General features: G+C 32.7%; 1 protein-coding gene across 1 annotated transcript; it reads left to right on the top strand.

The window, feature by feature from the left end:
* The first annotated feature begins 292 nt into the window (after positions 1-292).
* LOC133292308 (protein spt2-like) lies at positions 293-6,079 on the top strand. The gene is made up of 9 exons (XM_061490709.1): positions 293-328; positions 489-721; positions 1,506-1,623; positions 2,880-2,942; positions 3,030-3,153; positions 3,257-3,609; positions 3,736-3,875; positions 5,218-5,304; positions 5,669-6,079. The coding sequence occupies exons 1-9, from the start codon at positions 293-295 to the stop codon at positions 5,784-5,786; spliced, it is 1,272 nt and encodes a 423-aa protein (XP_061346693.1). The 3' UTR covers positions 5,787-6,079.
* Positions 6,080-20,044: the final 13,965 nt, after the last annotated feature.

Below are 20,044 nucleotides of genomic sequence, written 5' to 3'. Positions count from 1 at the left end.
AAAACAGGCTAACAGGCTAAATAAGGATTTCAATTTTTGTAAATAAGCTAGGCCACATACCGATAATTATATTCGTAATAGGTAACAAGCTTGATCAGGCTAACACATTTAAACACATTCAAACACATTCTTAGCCTTTTAAGACCAAAGCTCGGCTCGGCTCGGCCCGGCCCGTTAACACCCCTACTAGAGACTAAAGCGGGCATCGTAAAATTTGTCGAGAACCGAAAAAGAAGTATTTACTCACTGTATATATAATAAGTAGGTGGTGCGGGCCCTACCTAAATAACACATGGCGCACGGGGGCTATGATAATGAAGATGTAAGGGTTCTCATCTTTAGGGGTTTAGTAAAGAATCCCCTTTTTTGTTATAAAAAAAAAAAGAAAAAAAGAATCCCCTTTTATTGTTCTTTTTGATTGTTTTCTTTCCTTGTGTTGTACATCAATCGTTTTGCCTCGTGATAATTTCTGTTTGAAGGAACTACAGGGTTACGGTGATTATTATGAGGGTGAGGGACAAGGCTATGAGGAGGAGGGTGGGGAAGAGTATGAAGAAGAGGAAGAAGAGCCTCGTAAGCCCACCAAGGAAGAACTGGTTTACCTTGAGTTGAGGCAGAAATTGAAAGAATCAATTAGAAAGAAAATGAAGAAGGAGAGTAGCAGTAGTACTTCCTGCCCAGATTCAGCCGATCGAAAGAAGAATAAGCTTCCTTATGACAAGTGAGTCTTGCAACCAACTTTTCTCTAACCTCCTTTTCCTTAGCATTTTGATTGGGGCTTTGGCTCAAGAATTCTAATTTTTTTTTTCTTTTAGTAAGTTCATTTGTACCTTCTCTCTTTACCATTGCTCTTTGGGGGCGTGACAACATTGATTTGATAAAGCTGTTTGTTTGTCATGGAAATTTGTATGAAGTCGGTTGTTTAAGGGATATAAACTTGTTATCTTATTTGATAAATTTTTATTGTTATCTTATTTACCAGATTTTGGAAGTTGTTTTTTTTTTTTTCTGTTAGGAGGCTAGATGCAGCATGTTATTATTAAAATCTTAACATTTTTTTTGGCTTTTCCTTACAGCGGTATAGATGTGTTCGTTGCCTTATAACGCCTCAATTTCTTTATGTTTATAACTGAGGCTCTTTTTTATTTTTTTTGAATTATTTGTAATCACTTTTTTATTTGATAGCTTTAACTTTAATCTTGCTTTCTTTCTTTCTTTTTGGCTTGGTTTTCAAGAATTTTTTTTTATTTTTTTTGAAAATAAGGGAAAACATTAAACAGAATTACACAATCTTGGGTTTTTAAGATATTTTATTTCGTTTGTGCAATTTGTGATTTTGGGGCTAGAGATCTTATAGTTTTTTTTTACTTCCCTTTTTTCTTTTGTTGGTGATATTTATTGTACATGCTTTGTGCTCTTCATGAATATAGTTTTTTTTTTTTGCTTGGTAAGTTTAAATTTGTGAACAGTAATAGCTATAATATTGTCTCCATCTTTTGTTGCAGTTATGGTTCCTTTTTTGGCCCTTCTCAACCAGTTATTGCACAGAGAGTAATCCAGGAAAGCAAGTCATTGTTTGAAAACCGGCATTTTGCATCTGGGATTTCTAATCCACTTGACATTGTATGTATTCAGAATCTTTGTTTAGGCATTCATTTTAAATCTTTCATATAAAGTTCTGCATGATATTATCGATATTCATTTTGGGCTATTCATTTTAAATCTTTCATATATCCTTTCTTTTTTGGAAATGATTTCAAGCTGTTAATTTGACTATTTGGGGTCTGAGGGCGATTGGCACCTGTTTCCCATTTAGCAATGTGACAAAAAATTAAATAAAGAAATAAAAAAATGAAAGTTGCATAAGAAACTTGTTTAATTATATTATAAGGAAAAGATCAAAAACCCTTATATGGTTTAGGCTTGAATCACCTACCCTCATATGGATTTTTCCACCCAAGCTCACTATTAACTCCATTAAACTTTAGGTTATGATGTCCGTTTTACTCCTCTGGTGCCTCTCTCTTTTTTCTCCTCTGATACTCCTTTTTCTATTTCTGCAACTCATTACCCATTTAACATGTGTACTATCAGTTATTATGAAAATTACAGTCAGTTTGAACAGGTCCCTTAAGTTATTTGTGGATATTGATGTGCTGTCTGAACCAGCATTGAAACCCAAAAAATTCAGGTGTTTTTTCTTCAAAATGCACGCTGGTGTCACTTCAAGATTTTTTATTTTGTTGAGAGGAACATATAGGGCAGAGAGACCATTCTTAGGGTCAGTTTGATATGGGGTGAAATTTTTTGGATCACCTTTCCATTGGATGGGTAGGTGACTCTGATATGGACCCATCTCTAAGGGCCCAAATTTCTCAAAGTGTGTAGGACTAAAATGTGAAAATTTGGGCTGCTGCTGATCCTAAGTCCCATAACCAAGTGGTGGGAATATCCACCACACTCCAAAGGCATGAATGAAACAAAAGGAGCCAGCTCAGCCAAGTGGGACTCGCTACATAGTGGGGATGTCAGTTTGTTGGCATCATTTAGAATTTGTATGTATGGACCTGGGAGAGTGACAGAGCCTTTCAAATCAGTACTGGGATATTCCATTTCTTTCTGTGTTTTATTACATCATCACCCTTCCTCTCTTAATTTCCTACTTTCTTATGACTTCCAAACATCCATTTGTACTTGCATCATCATCCTTCCTCTCTTCTTAATTTCCTACTTTCTTTTCCTTCTACCATAACCCTATAATTCTTAACATTACACAACACCTTTTGTTTTTGTACTAGAAATATTTGGTGTTCTTTAATGTATTTTTCTCCCTGTAGTATTTTTTGGATGCAGCTTTCTCATAGTTATCTTGTCTGCAGAAGAAGAACAAGAATAAAGTATCTAATGGAGGATCAAAGTCTTCACCACCCAAAGTCTACGAGGTCTTGTGGCTATCTATGTAAAGTTCTTCTTGTAACTTCATAACTTAGCCTCTATGGTCTAAATGGTTGTTTTTCATGTTTGTACAGATGAAAGTTAAAGCCCAGAAACTCAAGGACTCAAGAGATTACTCCTTTCGTTTGTCTGATGATGCAGAGCTTCCAGCTCCTTCGAAAGTGCCCCCACCTCAGAATATGTCTGTACGAAATTCTGGTACATTGCTCTTGGCTGTGTTTATATGGTGTTGGATTGTGGGGTTAAAACATATTATTGTAATTGAGGAAATTTATACAGGATTTTTGCTTATATTTTGAAGGACGACCAGGTCAAGTTACCGTGAGGAATAAACCACCTTTGAGCAATGGTGGCAAGCATGTTCATGGAAGTCTTGAGGGACGGAAATTAGGTTCTGTGGCTGGCCATTTGCCTCCTAAGTCAGGATCCAGTTATAAGTTAAGTTCTACCAGTAAGCCTAGTATTGCATCAGCACATTCCAGAAAACTGCTTGGTAACAACGGTGGGAATGGACCAGGCTGGCCAGTTGGGGCGAAAGACTTGTCTTCAAAGATGTCTGTGAGTGTCACAGGGAATAAGTCAGGAAAAGACCTGCGAGAACCAAATAAACCTAAAATGATATCAAAACAACCAGTGGCATCATCAAAACCACAGGTGCAATGCTATATACTTAGGCACACTTACTCATGTATCCATTATGTTATTGATTTTTAATTTTAGCATGTCCCAATAATATATCGTCAAATTCTTATTGAAGTTATATGTTCTCTTGCTTTGCAGATAAATAAACCTCTTAAACAAAATTCAGTGCATATGGCTTTGCAAGATCGCCGCCCAATGAATAAGGTTGGGAAACGGCACTTTGATGATGTTGAGGACAAAAAGTATATTAGTATAATGATCAGATCAATGTTTAAGAAGTAAGATTTTTATGTTTACAATTGATATGTTGATAACTTTATTTTTATACAATGTGTTATTTGTTTTTGTTTTTCGGGGTGAGGAAGAAAATGAAACTCTTGAATGTTCTTTATTACATGATCTCATTCTGACAACAGGACAAACAAATTACCTTTACCATGTAGCTGAAGCTTGTAAGTTAGATTGCTGATGTTGGAATTCATTCGCAGACTAGGGCGATACTTCTGTTTAAATTCACCTTGATTGTTATGCTACTTGTGTCTTATTTTTCTTATGGCAATGGAAGGATAGGGTTTTTTTGTGTGTGTGTGTGTGTTGGGGAGGGGGGATTGCAATGCCTGTCTCTTGATTTGTCTTATAGTGTTAGCCAGAAAAGGGGGGGTTGGGGAGGGACCAAATTTCACTGAAACTATGTTTCAATAACTACTGCTTGTCTTGATCAGTGTTGTAAAAACGTAGTGTCGAAACGTAGAAACGTACCGTTTCTATGTTTTTATGACAAAAAACGTGTCGAAACGGTAGTTGAAACGGTTCTGGGTCGAAATGGTTCAACTCGGTTGACTCGGCGAGTTTACCGAGTTGACTCAGTTTTTTTTTTTTTTTTTTTTTTTAAATGAATGCAAAAGGGAAGAGTGGAATACGCAGTCTGGGAAAAGCCAAATTAAGATCGTGGCCTCTTTGCATTTTAAGATTTTGGGAACGAATAGTTGAGACTGAGAGGCTTGGTGAATTTAAGTCTGGAACCTTTGGTGAAGCTGTAGACAATAATGATGATGATAATGAAGTCATGACCTTCTTGTTCTTCCTGGAACCACCTCCAACGTGAACGTTTCTAAGAGACCCACCTTCAAGAACTGATAAATTATTGTCCCAGAATAATTAATATTCTAGGTGTCAAGAACCACCCACCTTCTTGACAGTGGATCTCAGAATATTAATTATTTTTCAAAATAGAAAAATATGTATAGTTACGTACTTTAAAAAATGATAAATTATTAATTAAATTTAAAAAATAATTAATATTCTGGGCTTTGACAGAGGATCCAAGACGTGGCCCGTGCACCATTAATTAAGAGGATTTAACTAAATTTTTTAGTATATGAGTCTGGGTCCTAGGACACACATTAGTTAGTAGAGTGGAGTGTTTTGGTTTTATATATGTTAGATATATATTGTTTTGTAAGTAATAAACTCTTACTTTCGTTTACGTTTTGCGATTTTACATTTTTGCTCACCCTTACCGTTTCTACGTAGACTCTACATTTTAACAACATTGGTCTTGATTTCTTTCATTACTGACCATTTAGAATTGTTGGTAATCATTTATTGGGTCATTTGCAGTTACGACCCCAAGAAATTTGTCAATGATGATGATGATGATAATATGGAAGCAGGCTTTGATGAAATCTTAAGGGAAGAAAGGAGGAGGTTTGTTTTCTTCAGTTTAAAATTAAACAAAGTTATTTATTACTTTATTCAATCTTACTTTTTCTTGTTCACTAAGTTGAACTCAAGACCTAATGCTAAGAACCTTTTCTTTTTCTCTTTTAGTTTTTAGAAGTTGGCCTTATAAGAAACTTCTGGCTTAAATGCTTATCCTTGCCTCTTGCCCTTCTACTTTTTCTTCCCTAAACCGTTTGCATGCATCCTAGACTTCAGTTTCCCTTTCGTTTTACGTATACATGATTGTGTTATGAATTCTGATGTTGTCATTTATGATTATGGTTTTGGCTGGTGTTTCTTTATCATTAGTTTTTCGAGTTGTTGATGAATTTGTTTAATACACTTGCAGTGCCAAAATTGCTAAAATGGAAGATGAGGAGCAACTTAGGTTAATCGAGGAGGAAGAGGAAAGAGAGCGGAGAAGACGACTGGCAAAGTTAAAGAAACGGAAGCTTTGCGAGTACTAGTTACTAGTAAACACCAACACCATCGTTTGTCTTCCATAACATGTCATTGTTTGGTTAAATGGAAATTCTCTTTTACCAGGGCAGTTTGAGTAAGGGATTAAATTAATCAATTCAATGGAGATGGAAATCTAATTGGTCCACATTCAATGCGTTTTAGTTTGCATTACTTGGAAAAGATATACCGTTGTGTAAACGCAATTTTTTTTTTAGGTCAAGGGTGGGGGAACGGGTTGCATTGTATGATTTGAGCTTTTGCACATTATTTGACTGTTATATCATAATCCAATGGATGGATTGGAAAATGAGATGGAATTGTTCCCTAGTGGGCCTCATCTGTTATTCTATTTTAATTTTTGTTAACAAATAATAATTGTGGGTATCCAAATGAGAAATTAAAAGGTGTAATTGAGAAATTGAAGAGAACAACGTCAAGTCTGACTCGAGGTTCTTAAGGGAAAGGTTGGGGAACATTTGTTTTCAACTTACCGTATGTGGGGTGGTGATCGAAGGATGAGCGCTGAGGAACACACGAAGGTAGGACTGCCCCTATGGAGTAGGACGATCTTCTCCAACACAATATCAATAAAGATAAAGGGCCAGAGATGGAGGATCATATAAAGGGACGGTCCAATGCAAGAAAGAGGACGGGAATCTATTGAGAAACAACAGTCTAACGCGAAGTTCTCATCGCTCTAGAATCAGCCCCGAAAAGTCATCCTATAAAGACTCACTTGTCGTCCATTACAACGGAGGAGGGGTAAGGATGACAATGATGAGGAGTATTGGATGGAACAACTGCGCATAGAGGAACACATATGCGACTTCGTATGGGGCTCTACCAATGCTTTTTGAGTATTACTATCGCACCGGAAATTGGATGCTACAACTTATCTTATATAATGTCTTATTGATAAGACATTATATAAAATACAAAAGTAGTTTTTTTTCTCCCTCTTCGGTACAATACAAGCTGATGTGGCACACTCTTATTGGCCGGATGTACTTGCGATGGTAGTATTGAAATTTTTTTCCTTAGTCACAACTTTTCTTAATAAAACAGTGTGATGAAGGGAACTGATATTGTTTCTATTATGAGAATAGGCCATAGGATGTTAACTAACCAAAATGCACTATGGTGTAGGATTTTCCATAGCTAATACAATGTGGATGAAGGATTAATTCCAATGATCACAACATCACCCCAACAGTACTAATCTTTGGAGAGGAATTGTAAAATGTTGGGCGCAAATAGTCAGGAACTTTATTCCGGTTTGATCAATATGGCTTCCTGACGAGTCAACCCTGCTACAACAAACAGTGCGAGTATTGGTAGAACACATGAAAGGTTGGACAATTACGTAATATGTCGATAAATAGGGTTTGTGGAATTAGCAGCTCCTTTAACATTATCTCCCAAAAATATTTTGGATGGAAGGTTTTCGGTAAAGTTAGCATATTCTTTGGTCACCAACGATACAGTCATACAGACAACACTATAGATGTCTATTGGAAGCATGTTTGGAATTGGGTGGGTTAGGAAAGAATAAAGTTATTTCTTTGGCTACTAATGGGTGAAAAGCCATTCACTAATGATGAACGACATAGGAGACACATGAGAACTAATGCATCTTGCCCCAGGTGCAACTACCACATTGAGGTTTGCCTCCATGTTTGTTAGAGATTGTCCCTATCAAAAGAACTCTGGTGTCTTTTCATAACCTTGATTGGTGTGATGGATTCCTAGAGTTGTTAACATCCAACCTTTTTGAGTGATAGGAAATGGGGTTCTGATCCCAACTGGCCTCAAATTTTGGGTATAGTATGCTGGTTTTATGGAAACAACCTTCACCTCACACTTGTTAGTCGGGTTTAACCCAAAGTGATATTTTTTTTTTTATGCTGGTTTATGTGGAATGCCCGCAATGCACTAATCTTTGACGACTGCTCAACTTCTGTCTCTAGAGTTATCCACAAAGCCAAATGCTTCCGGGATAAGGTGATAACTTCTAGGTAGCTTCTGCAGATGTCGAGTCTTCAGCCATAGGAAAGAACAGAGAGGGGTGGTTCGATTGGATTTTTCCAATAACTGGGATGGGTTAAAGCTTGGCTTTGGTGGTGTGCTGTGATAGTTCGGGACACTAGCTGGGACTGGGAGGCTTCTCCAAGAATCTAGGTTGGGGAATTAAGTTGATCTGGCATGGACTTATGGAAGAATGGCTTTAAGAAAGTATGGATGGAAGGAGACTCCCTTGTTGCAACCCAACTCATTCAGCAGTGCTGCCATGACCAACATATGTTGTTTAATTTGGTGAATCTCATCAGACAAGCCTGTCAACGTCGTTGGATTCTCTGCCTCTCTCATACATATAGGAAAGGGAATAATGGGTGCTTGACTTATTGATTTTTATATATATGATGAGCGGTACCAAATAGATAGATAGAGTAATCTCTTCCTTTGTTCAAGAAAATGAATTTCTAGTTTGCATGGTCCAAATCATTGATCCTAAAAATTTCTACAGCAAGATTCGGTAGGTAGGTCGCTGGTATATTTCCTTATCCAAGATTTTGCAATTTACTGGTATAATTTTCCTCTTGTGCGGGTATAAAAAAAACTCACTTTTTGAATGTTTAGAGCTTTTATAAAAAATAAAATCTTAAGAATTACACTAGTGGTTTGCTAAACATGCAACAGATTATGAAAAGTGCCTGTAGGAATAAACGGATCCTTCAACGGGTTGTTTGAGTTTGTTATATAACGATATGATAGGAGCCGGCCTCCTCTGTCTATGCGCTAGTTATTTTATTATTTTTTTTTTTTTGTCTTTTGTTTTCTCCTTGTGTCAAGAAGGAAGGAGGTGGTATAATCGAGTCATTTTCTAGCAAAAAATTCATGCACAGCATATATTCTAAAAATTAAAATTAACATGGGACATTTAGTTAGTGATGATATCAAAGATCTAATGTGGCTGGATTTTAAATTTCACCAAATTTTACAATTGAATAAGCATGAAGAACCTTTTACAAAACTTGTTAGGAATGAGATGAAGTAAAGATGATTGTTTTATTTAGTTGACTAATTTTTAACAAGATTTTTTAAATTAATAAGATACCTGTCAAAGAAGAGTATGCTTGTGTCTTTCTATAAAAATAAGGGTGATCCATAATTGTTCTAATTATAGAGACATTAAGTTTATGACCATACAATAATGTTTTGGTAGTTATTGAGTATGGTTTGAGAATAGAGAACAAAACTTTTATAAAGAATTAAGTTCATGCTAGGAAGATTTATTGTGGAGGGTATCTTTTTTTCATGACAGTTGATGGAGAGATAAAAAAAAATATACCTGCAAAGTATGTTGATGCAATGAAGGATATTATGATGGTGTCGCTTGTAGTGATAATCTTAAGTTATTTTCCAATCAGACTAGGTTTTACATTATACATTAAGTCTTTATTTCTTTCCCCCAAAAAAAAAGTCTTTATTTTTTTGTTCTAGTTACGATAAGCTAACAAAAGATATCTAAGATGAGAGAGATGCCATTATCTATGGTATTTGGAGATGATATTATGTTTAGCGATAGGTTATTCTATCTATTATTTTTTCTGTCTATCTTTGCTTTTCATTATTCAACATTGTTAGATCAGAATTTCAATTACATTTTTCATTTCTCTCTCCTATTGAGATTCTGATTTAACGGTATTAAAGGATGATAGACAAAAGTAGACAAAAAAAATGATAGGTAAAATAACTTATCCCTTATATTTATTGATAAGATCAAATCTTGAGTTAACACTTAGCTAAAATTATGAAAAAGTAATACTAAATACACGGAGTGTGAATTCGCCACGACAAGAGAAGGAGATCAACAATTCATGAATATGCTAGGACATTAGGTATCCAAGAAACATGCATTTAGACAGAGATGTGCAAAATAACCAAAAAATTAAACCGAATCATGAACCTAACCGAACTGCCCCTTAAAATAACCGGTTTTTAAAAATCAGTTCATGAACCGAACCAGTTTTTAAAGAACCAGTACATGAACTGAACCGATTTTTAGAACCAGTTTAAGAACTTAACCGTTTCTGAACCGAACCGTTTTCAAACCGAACCAAATTGATTTTTATAACTTTATTTTTTAAATTTTTAATTTTTTTATTTTCAAAATAGGGTCGACCGAAACGAACGGAACTGTTTCCAACCGAACCAAACCACTTCTGAACCGAACCAGTTTTAAACCGAATCGAACCATTTAAACTAATTCGGTTTGATTTTTTAAAAAATCCGGTTCGGTTCGACCCATGCACATCTCTACATTTAGATATCTAAGATCAATATTACAAAAGTAGGAAGAGATTGAGAATGATATAAGTCATAGAACTATAATAGGTTGAATTATATGGCCTACTACAAAAGAACTTTTGCGACTATAAAATCTCTCTTAGGCTAATAGAAATATTTTATAGAACAATAATAAAACTTGCAATACTATAAGGAGCTAAATATTGGATAGCAAAAAAAAAAAAAAAACATAAAATAAGGGTTGAGGAAATGATCATGTGAAGATAAATGTGTGATCATATAATTATTGGTAAGAGTTCAAAATCAACTACTACACAAAGGGTCAACGTCTTATTCCATTTTTCATTTTAAAAAAATGTTAGGTATATATAAAGTTTTTCCCATCACCAATTGGTTTGCTTGATTTATTATGTGATTAATATTTCTTATATTATATGAGATAATTTTTTCTTCTACACGTATATATAAAAGTGTGTGCGGTTTATATTTTCTTATTCTCTCTTCTCTTCATATGGCCTCTGGCCCCAACACACTTATATATATATATATATATATATATATATATATATATATATATATATATATAATTATAATTATTTCTTATAATATGAGAAATATTATCCTAAAAAAAAAGAAATATTAATACCATTAATTATTCATAAAAGCACTGCATTTGAGTTTAATTAACCAACCTTGTTTTCCCAATAAAAAGTTGATTTGTATAGAAATTGTTTCTGTCAATTTTTTTTAAGTAGATCAATTTAGTTTTTTTTGGTTTAGGTAGGATTGTATTTTTTTAGATTTTTTTCCCATCCCTCCACTACTGATTTTGGTTGAGTTGATAAAAGATTTGAAGCAGTGCATTAAAAAGAGGATAGGATATATCATTTAATTATGAGTAAATATTATTTTTGGTCCTCAGTAAATTTTGCGATACCCGCTTTAGTTCCTAGCAAATAAAAAGGCTCATCTTGGTTCTTAAGAAATTCAAAATGGACCAATTTTAGTCCTTTTGAGGACTAATATGAGTCTTTTTTGAATTTGTAAGGGACCACGATTTCAATTAAATGGGTACATTTAGAATTTTTTAGGGACCACAATGAGCCTTTTTATTTGCTAGGGATAAAGCGGGCATTATGAAATTTTGCTGAAGACCAAAAATGGTATTTACTCTTTAATTATCTTTAAGTCTATCATATATTAAATATAAAAAATATTTCATTTAATTATAGTTATTCTATTCATTCACAGTTAATGTAACATTTTTTTTTCTTTTTTAACTCTTAATAAAGAAGTACTTATTACATAAGTGTCGAAGAAACGCTCCCATTAATTATTTGAATAATGAATCGATTATATTTTTGGTTTAAACATGATCCAATTTAACAACGATCAAATCATAAATTTATGGGCATCATTATTCTCCTATATTAGGAGAAAAATTCTGAAATTCCGTCTCCTGTTAACACAAACGAAGTGGGACTCAATGATATATGAGAAATATTTTTTTTATATTGCAGGAAAATAGTTATCTCACGTTATAGAAATAAAATTACAAGTGGGACTCACAGGTAAGAGGAGAGAGAAAAAAAAGTGGTGGGATCCAATCTTTTTTGTGTGTGTAAGAAAATTATTTATCTCATGTAAAATGAGATAAACATAACCCATGATATATATATATATATATATATATATATTTTTTTTTTTTAATAAAAGAAAGACGCTCTCTTTTGTAGATACAAGGTATGTTTTGATGATAACAAAATGGCAACAACAAAAAGAGAAGAGCTTTGATCAAGAGCAAAAAGCATCAACCATATATGGATATTGAAGATGTATGATGTAGCCACACAAGAAGAGTGATGTCATATCAAAGTGGCAAGATCATTGAATCAAGAGCAACAAAGAATAATTAGAAGAGCAACACCAATGACCAAAACCAACAAAGTGTCAAGCATTGTCATATCCAACAAGTCAAAGTATCAAGTTCAAGTAAAGATCCAAGACACAAGACATAAAGCTAAGTCTAAAATAATATTTGGAATATATATTTAGGACTTAGAATATATGTAAGGGTATATGATAGATTGCATTGCATGAGCTCAAAGTTTTTCTCAAAGTAAACGTGTTTTTCGAATTGTATAATCATAACCTTTATATAATTGAATTTTTTTTGAAAAACTCATGGAAAAGATCCTTGACATATTTTATAACTTCAAAACATATTTATCAAGTCAAGATCTTTCACAAAAAGTGGTTAGAAGCAAGTTAGAACACATTTGAACTTGAAATTTGTTGCATAATTTCGCTGCTGCCTTCCATACATTTTTTCGTATCCAAGATGATGGATTTGGATCTTGTGTTCTTCATATAAGTTGTAAATCTTTCTTTTATCTCTCCAACGACACCAAGATCACATCAATCTGACAAGTATAACTCAAATTATGCCCAAAATACGAAACAGTGTTCTTGTTGTCAGGTTGGTAATCGATTACCATTTGAGGTAATCGATTACCCATCATTTGGTAATCGATTACCACTGTGACAGAATGAATATAACGGCTATAAACGGCTAGTTTTCAATGGAAACACTATATATACATTCCCAATGACTCTAAAACGCATTGGGCATCATTCCTACACATATTAAGCATATTTTGAGAGCTTTTACACTATCATTTGCATATTCTTTCATATCTTTCAAAGATCAAACATATTTGAGCTCATATATTCAAAAATCATATACCCATAGTGCTTCAAGTTGTATATCCACACTTTGAGAGTGTATATTCATTTCTAAATATTTCTATCCTTATATTCTTGAGTTGAAAGGGTTGTGAGACCCATTGTTTGAGAGGTAGCCAAATACCTAAGTAAATTTGGAGTGAATTGTAAGGTTGCCAAGTACCTGTAAACTTGAAGATTGTAAGGTATCCAAGAACCCGAAGTCTTGGAAGATTGTAAAGGTTTGTCAAGCACCCGTGAAGCTTGACCATTAGTGAAAGAGTTGATCGAGCGGCTTCAGTCTGGACGTAGGTCACAAGTGGTGGTGACCGAACCAGGATATATTGTGTTTGCAATTCTCTAAACTCTATACTCTTTATTTCTAGCACTTTAATTGTTTCTTTGATATCTTGTATGTGCTAGAATAAATTCTATAATTGTGATATATTATATATTAAGGATTGTTTGAATGTATTGATTAGCTTTTCATATATCAAAGTTTGCTTGAAATGATTATCTAGAAACTAGAAGGGGGCTTTTGCGAAAATCTTGTAATACTCAATTCACCCCCCCTCTTGAGTATGGAAGCCACATTCCTAACAAGTGGTATCAGAGCCTATTGCTCAGTTAGAGGTTTAACCGCCTAGAGTTAAAGATCTTTGTTGGGGCTTCCAATATAATTTATTTTAAATCAAACAAAAAATGCAAGGCTTTGAATGTGATAAACCACCATTCTTTGATGGTAAGGACTTTGAATATTGGGTGAAAAGAATGGAAGTTTTTATTAAATCAATTCATCTTTGTATGTGTCATGTTGTAGATAAAGGTTTTTCATTGAAAATAGAAGAATGCATGAATGATTTCAATAAAAGATGTTTTGTCTTTAATATTGAGGCTATGCAAATGCTTAGAAAAAATGTATATGATGATGCATATGCTAAGATTAAATATTGTATGAATGCTAAAGATATATGAGATACTCTTATTACTATCTATCTTGTCAATGATGATTTTGTGCATAAAGATGAATATAAAGAGCAAGAAGAGCAAAATCCATTGGAAGAAGAAAAAGATGATGAATGCACTCAAGAAGAGATTAAAAGTGATCAAAGAAGCTCAAAACCTCTTTGTGAAAATGATGACATTCTAGTTGAGGTAAATAATATAAACCTTGATTATAGTCCTAAACATGATAATTTGCAATGTGCATATGATGATTTGAATGATAACTTGTTGAACTTGAAAAATAAAAATTTGGCTTCTATACAAAGTATATTCTTCATTGAAAATCAAATTGAATATTTGAAAAATATATATGATTTTCAAGAAGATGACATATCCTTGAAATGTGAACCCTCAACCATTCTTAAAAATCGCATTGATGTTGATAATCAAGTTGAGGAATTATCATCCAAACTTTCCATAATTGATAATCTTACATGCTCATATTCCATGTTTGAAAATAAAAATAATAATGATACTTTTGTACATGGAAGACCTATAAATGATTGTGGAAATAATAGCTTGGATAATGATAATAGCAAGAAAGCCAAAAATTTGAAAGTTGAGCTTGAAAAGAACAATTTATCTTGCAAACACATTGTATGTAATTATTGTGGTAAAGTAGGACATATTTCTCATTTGTGCTATCATAGAAGAAATTCTTACATGAGAAACAAGTTGGTTTGGGTTGTCAAAACTTCTATAAATGTTATTCCTAACGCTCAAGGACCCAAGATGAAATGGGTACCAAAAAGTCCTCATAGCTTCTCCAATGTGAAGAAAATTATTCAAAATGATGGACAAAGAGGTCCAGAGAAAAAGGAATCATCAAAGAAAATGCTTACTAGGCCCAATGATGGAATTATCAATCAAAGAAGTAATAGAACTATAGTCAAAGCTTCTCACATGCGCAAGGTGGAACCTAAAAGGTTCAAAATCTAAAGAGAGAAGCAATGGGTTAGAAAAAGTCTTCACTTGATTACAAGGGCCAAGGTATCAAATATCATTACCTCTTATGCTTATTCACATGTGAATCCAATGAATATGAGGTATATATCTTTTAGGCCTTAGGTAATGGATAAAATCATATGCTCTTGGTTTAAATGTTTAAAATTATGAATAGAACATGATTATATATATTGTTGTTCACTTATATGTTGATTTCTGACACAGCTGAATTGTTTTACGCATATCTTAAGTTACAGAAATCGTTTTTAAGTGAAACCGGTGGCCATTGAAAGATAACTTGACAAAATTTAATTCTGGAAATTTTCATAATTTTTAGTCAAGTATAATGCTCCCAGATATCTCGTGAACATAGCTGTTTTGTCATAAACTCTGTTACGGACTAGTTTACTTAAAATGAGCATAACATGAGCTATACAAATCCTTTAAGCATGAATCCAGTGGAATTACAAAGATAGCTCAATAAAGTTTAATACTGGAAATTTTTAGAATTTTTGGATGCGTACATTATTCCAGTAAATTCGGGGATGTGACTGTTTTGTTAAATATTCTATTTCAATGCAACAAACTTAACTGATCATATCTTGAGCTATAGAACTCTGATTGACATGATCTATATCTTGTTAGAAAGATTGAGATGTGTACTATAACATATCCAAAATTCATAATTTTTTAAGTGTTGATGAATTCCCAGTTTTAATTACAAGATTACGGGTTTATGAAAAAGAAACTGTGAAAATGTTATTGACTTTGTGCTCAATGCTAAAATGATTATTTAACTTATTATGCTCAATTTGTGTGTGGTATTATTTATCTTTATGAGAGAATAATGAAATGATGATCAATGACTAACCTCTATGGATCCAAAGTGGATACCAAAAGTGTTTTGAATTATAGGATTATAATTACCTCAAGAATGTATTCAAATGAAATAAGTTTATTCAACTTGAGACTTGGAAAGCATGAAAGTATCCAACATCTAAGAAGGGATGCAAGCATGATAAAGTACAAGGATATTCATGATAATCTCAAGGAGCCATATTCTAAATTGAAAGAATTCAAATTCGGTTACTTCTATCCCTCTTTGTGCTCTAAATGCTATATACATAATAATTAGGGAATTCTTTGAGATTTAGTTGATATGCTTACACATTCTATTGATTGTGTTATTCTAGCAATATGCCCTAAATGTTATTATATATGCTAGTAGGCACATGTATTTGTTACAATAGCATGATAATCTCTTTGAGCTTGACCTTTATAGTATATCCTTGTTTTTACTTGGAGTTATACATGCACAAAAATGATTTGACTTCTTTGTTATGTGCTTAAATGTATCACATGCTTACTTGAAGATTAGGAAATTAAATATCTTCTTGTATTAATTGCTTGACATATGCCATACTCTTAAACAAGAAAAATTTGTGTAAAATGCTAATTCCATGATCTTTCAAGTATTAGTTTTTTGAAAAGAAGTTGTATCTTTTGGATTAACATGTGATTATGTTTGAAATTGCCCATCTATAATAACAGGACTTATATGATCATTACTTGCTTCAAAATATCCCAATATATTTTAATGATGGTCATATATTTCTTGCTAATCTTGAATCATGCTTTGACTATGCTTAAATATACATTTAAGATTCAAGAGAATATGTGCTTCATTTATGTTTGCATATATATATTTGTGGTTAAGAATATGATAAATGGCTTATGTTGTTCATCAATCTAATTTATGCTTGGAGATGTGCTTAAATGATATTTGTTGCTAACCTTTGATTTGAAATGCTTTAAGAGTTAATTCTACAATTGGTAATCAAATATGGCAACCAAATATTGAAGTGTCAAGCATATGTGGACAAAGAAAGAGATGAATGAATAGCACCAAAAGAGACTCTCTTCACTTACTCACAAATGGAGAACTCAAAGGAAGAAAGCTCAAGTGGCTAGGATCACCATGAATAAGGAGCATCACATCATATTTGATCTCGATAAGTATCACTATCCCTAACACTTATGAAATTCTATAGTATGGATGATATGATACTTGTTCCTTCCTTGCATGAGAAAAATGGTTAGCATGGCAAAAATGTATAATTAGATCTTATATCTTGAATTTTGTCATTGCATATTGAGTAAAGACTGTTTGAATATTTACATATTTTGATTCCAATAGCAAGATGAAACTTTAATCAATAATCATCTTGTTTCTAAGTGATACAATTCTTGTGAAAATCTTTTTATGAAATGAGCTTTTAACTTGATTTTGAAGAAAAACCTCTTATGTCATTTGAAAGAAGATTTTAAAAATCTTATACCCTTGAGAACCATTTCAAGATGTTGAAAGTTTCTTTCACCTTTTTGTTATCTTAAAAATTAAAAAAATGTTTGGATACATGATATAAATGTAATACTCTCTCCAATTGCTTTGAAAAAAAAAAGTTATCTAATCTTGAGAGAAAATTTTAGAAAGTTCCAAACTTCAATCTTTGAAAAGATTTACAAATGAGAAATTAAGGAAAGATACTTCAAATGTTCTTAGTTTACACTCAAAGAATATGTGCTTTTGATGCAAAATATTTTCATCTTTCTCACATGCTTACTTGGTTAGGTAAAACATGTTTTATTTGATCCATCTTATGTTATAATAATGGCTAGTTCAACCTTTTCGTTTTGAAATTCTTATGACTTGCCATCATCAATTATTTAATTTTTAAAATATCTTACATATCCATTATTGATTGATATTTTTATATGCATAACAATGGATATATTTCTCTTAATACATGCATGTGTAATCATATGACTTATATTTTACTAGAATGCATGATTTGAGGGGGAGCCTAGCATTTATTTGTTATATCCATCACTTGGCTTATAAAATAATTATGACAATGGAAGAGTCAATAATTTTTGCTTTTAAAAAGACTAACTCCATTATGCCTAGAAAGGATGTTTGTGATGATTATATTGTAGGAAAGTTGACCTACATCCTTTTGGTGATAAGAAAAGTGAAAAAGAGGAGAACAAAAGAACGAAGTCATAATTGAAAATTCACCTCAACAACAAGAACAAAGCTAAGAGCTTACAAAGGAATGGAGAATAACGATATTGGAGATACTTCAAAAAGGTTTAATTTGCAAAATACTCCATAAATTAGCTAAGTCCCTAATATCTCTATTTGCTTGCATATGACATGATATTACTATAAATATTTGTGTAGATATGTCGAATGATTTATCCTATTAAAGTCACTTACTTAATACATGTCTACGAATCTTATGCTTGCTATTATCAAAGTCATGCTAGTCATATATGCCTACAACTTGCACATATTATTTTATGCTAGCAAAAATGGGAGAAAATCATTTGTCATATCTCTTGCAATATTCTATACAATGTTCAACTAGGATTTGATGCTTCGCATTGTATTATTATTTGCATATCCTAGATCTTTGTGATATAAATGCTTTGTACTTGGACCATGTGCTTATATTTGTATGTCTTGATTTGTATGGATCATTTGTGTTGGATTTATGATATATTGAGCACTTTGAGGTTTAAATCCACTTTCATGGCATATTTACACTTACTTGAATCATTTGAATGCTTTGTTATATATTTTGAACTATTCAATCCATTGATGTTGCCTAAAGGGGAGAATCAGGGCTAATTGAAAAAAAAGTGTAGCACACCTCTACCTAATATGTTGAGAAATGGTAAAGACAAATATGAAAGAGAGAGAATGCGCTAAAAAGGTAAAAATGATGTTTGTTGAACCTAGAATTCTCACACTTTTGTCTTTGAAACCATTCATGGATTAAGGGGGAGCTTTGATATTATTGTTTTGGTGCTACATAACAAGTGTTCTTTATTAACATGCTCAACGGAATTTTGTTGCTCACAAGTTTGCGTGCTTATCTTGGTTTATGCTTTTTGATGTTGCCAAAAGGGGGAGAAAAATATGAAAATTGAGAAAATTATATGATTCCACCATATACATATATGTTGGTTTGTAATGCTTCACTTTCATAATTATAACTTTTTGAAACCATTCATAAATTGAGGGGGAGTATGATATACATTATTTGAGAATATTTGTTATACTAACATTTTCTTAATTTTAAGTTTGTCATCATCAAAAAGGGGGAGATTGTAGATACAAGGTATGTTTTGATGATAACAAAATGACAACAACAAAAAGAGAAGAGCTTTGATCAAGAGCAAAAAGCATCAACTATATATGGATATTGAAGATGTATGATGTAGCCACACAAGAAGAGTGATGTCATATCAAAGTGACAAGATCATTGAATCAAGAGCAACAAAGAATAATTAGAAGAGCAACACCAATGACCAAAACCAACAAAGTGTCAAGCATTGTCATATCCAACAAGTCAAAGCATCAAGTTCAAGTAAAAATCCAAGACACAAGACATAAAGCTAAGTCTAAAATCATATTTGGAATATATATTTAGGAATTAGAATATATGTAAGGGTATATGATAGATTGCATTGCATGAGCTCAAAGTTTTTCTCAAAGTAAACGTGTTTTTCGAATTGCATAATCATAACCTTTATATAATTGAATTTTTTTTGAAAAACTCATGGAAAAGATCCTTGACATATTTTATAACTTCAAAACATATTTATCAAGTCAAGATCTTTCACAAAAAGTGGTTAGAAGCAAGTTAGAACACATTTGAACTTGAAATTTGTTGCATAATTTCGCTTTTTCCTTCCATACATTTTTTCGTATCCAACATGATGGATTTGGATCTTGTGTTCTTCATATAAGTTGTAAATCTTTCTTTTATCTTTTCAACGACACCAAGATCACATCAATCTGACAAGTATAACTCAAATTATGCCCAAAATACGAAACAATGTTCTTGCTGTCAGGTTGGTAATCGATTACCATAATATGGTAATCGATTACCATTTGAGGTAATCGATTACCCATCATTTGGTAATCGATTACCACTGTTACAGAATGGATATAACGGCTAGTTTTCAATGAAAACACTATATATACATTCCCAATGACTCTAAAACGCATTGGGCATCATTCCTACACATATTAAGCATATTTTGAGAGCTTTTACATTATCATTTGCATATTCTTTCATATCTTTCAAAGATCAAACATATTTGAGCTCATATATTGAAAAATCATATACCCATAGTGCTTCAAGTTGTATATCCACACTTTGAAAGTGTATATTCATTTCCAAATATTTCTATCCTTATATTCTTGAGT

The sequence above is a fragment of the Gastrolobium bilobum genome, unplaced genomic scaffold (assembly GCF_033153095.1).
Source record: "Gastrolobium bilobum isolate Gb01-03AN ecotype WA unplaced genomic scaffold, APGP_CSIRO_Gbil_v1 utg93055, whole genome shotgun sequence".
NCBI classification, from domain to species: Eukaryota; Viridiplantae; Streptophyta; class Magnoliopsida; order Fabales; family Fabaceae; genus Gastrolobium; species Gastrolobium bilobum.
Note: the sequence above shows the minus strand (reverse complement) of the source record. Positions and strands in the feature narration are given on the sequence as shown.

Bases quoted from the DNA above. Each gene is read 5' to 3' on its own strand.
- LOC133292308 (XM_061490709.1), top strand. From the start codon at position 293: ATGGCGCACGGGGGCTATGATAATGAAGATGTAAGG. The intron at 3,154-3,256 runs GTACATTGCTCT...TATATTTTGAAG, and splicing joins TATGTCTGTACGAAATTCTG to GACGACCAGGTCAAGTTACC. The intron at 5,305-5,668 runs GTTTGTTTTCTT...ATACACTTGCAG, and splicing joins TTAAGGGAAGAAAGGAGGAG to TGCCAAAATTGCTAAAATGG.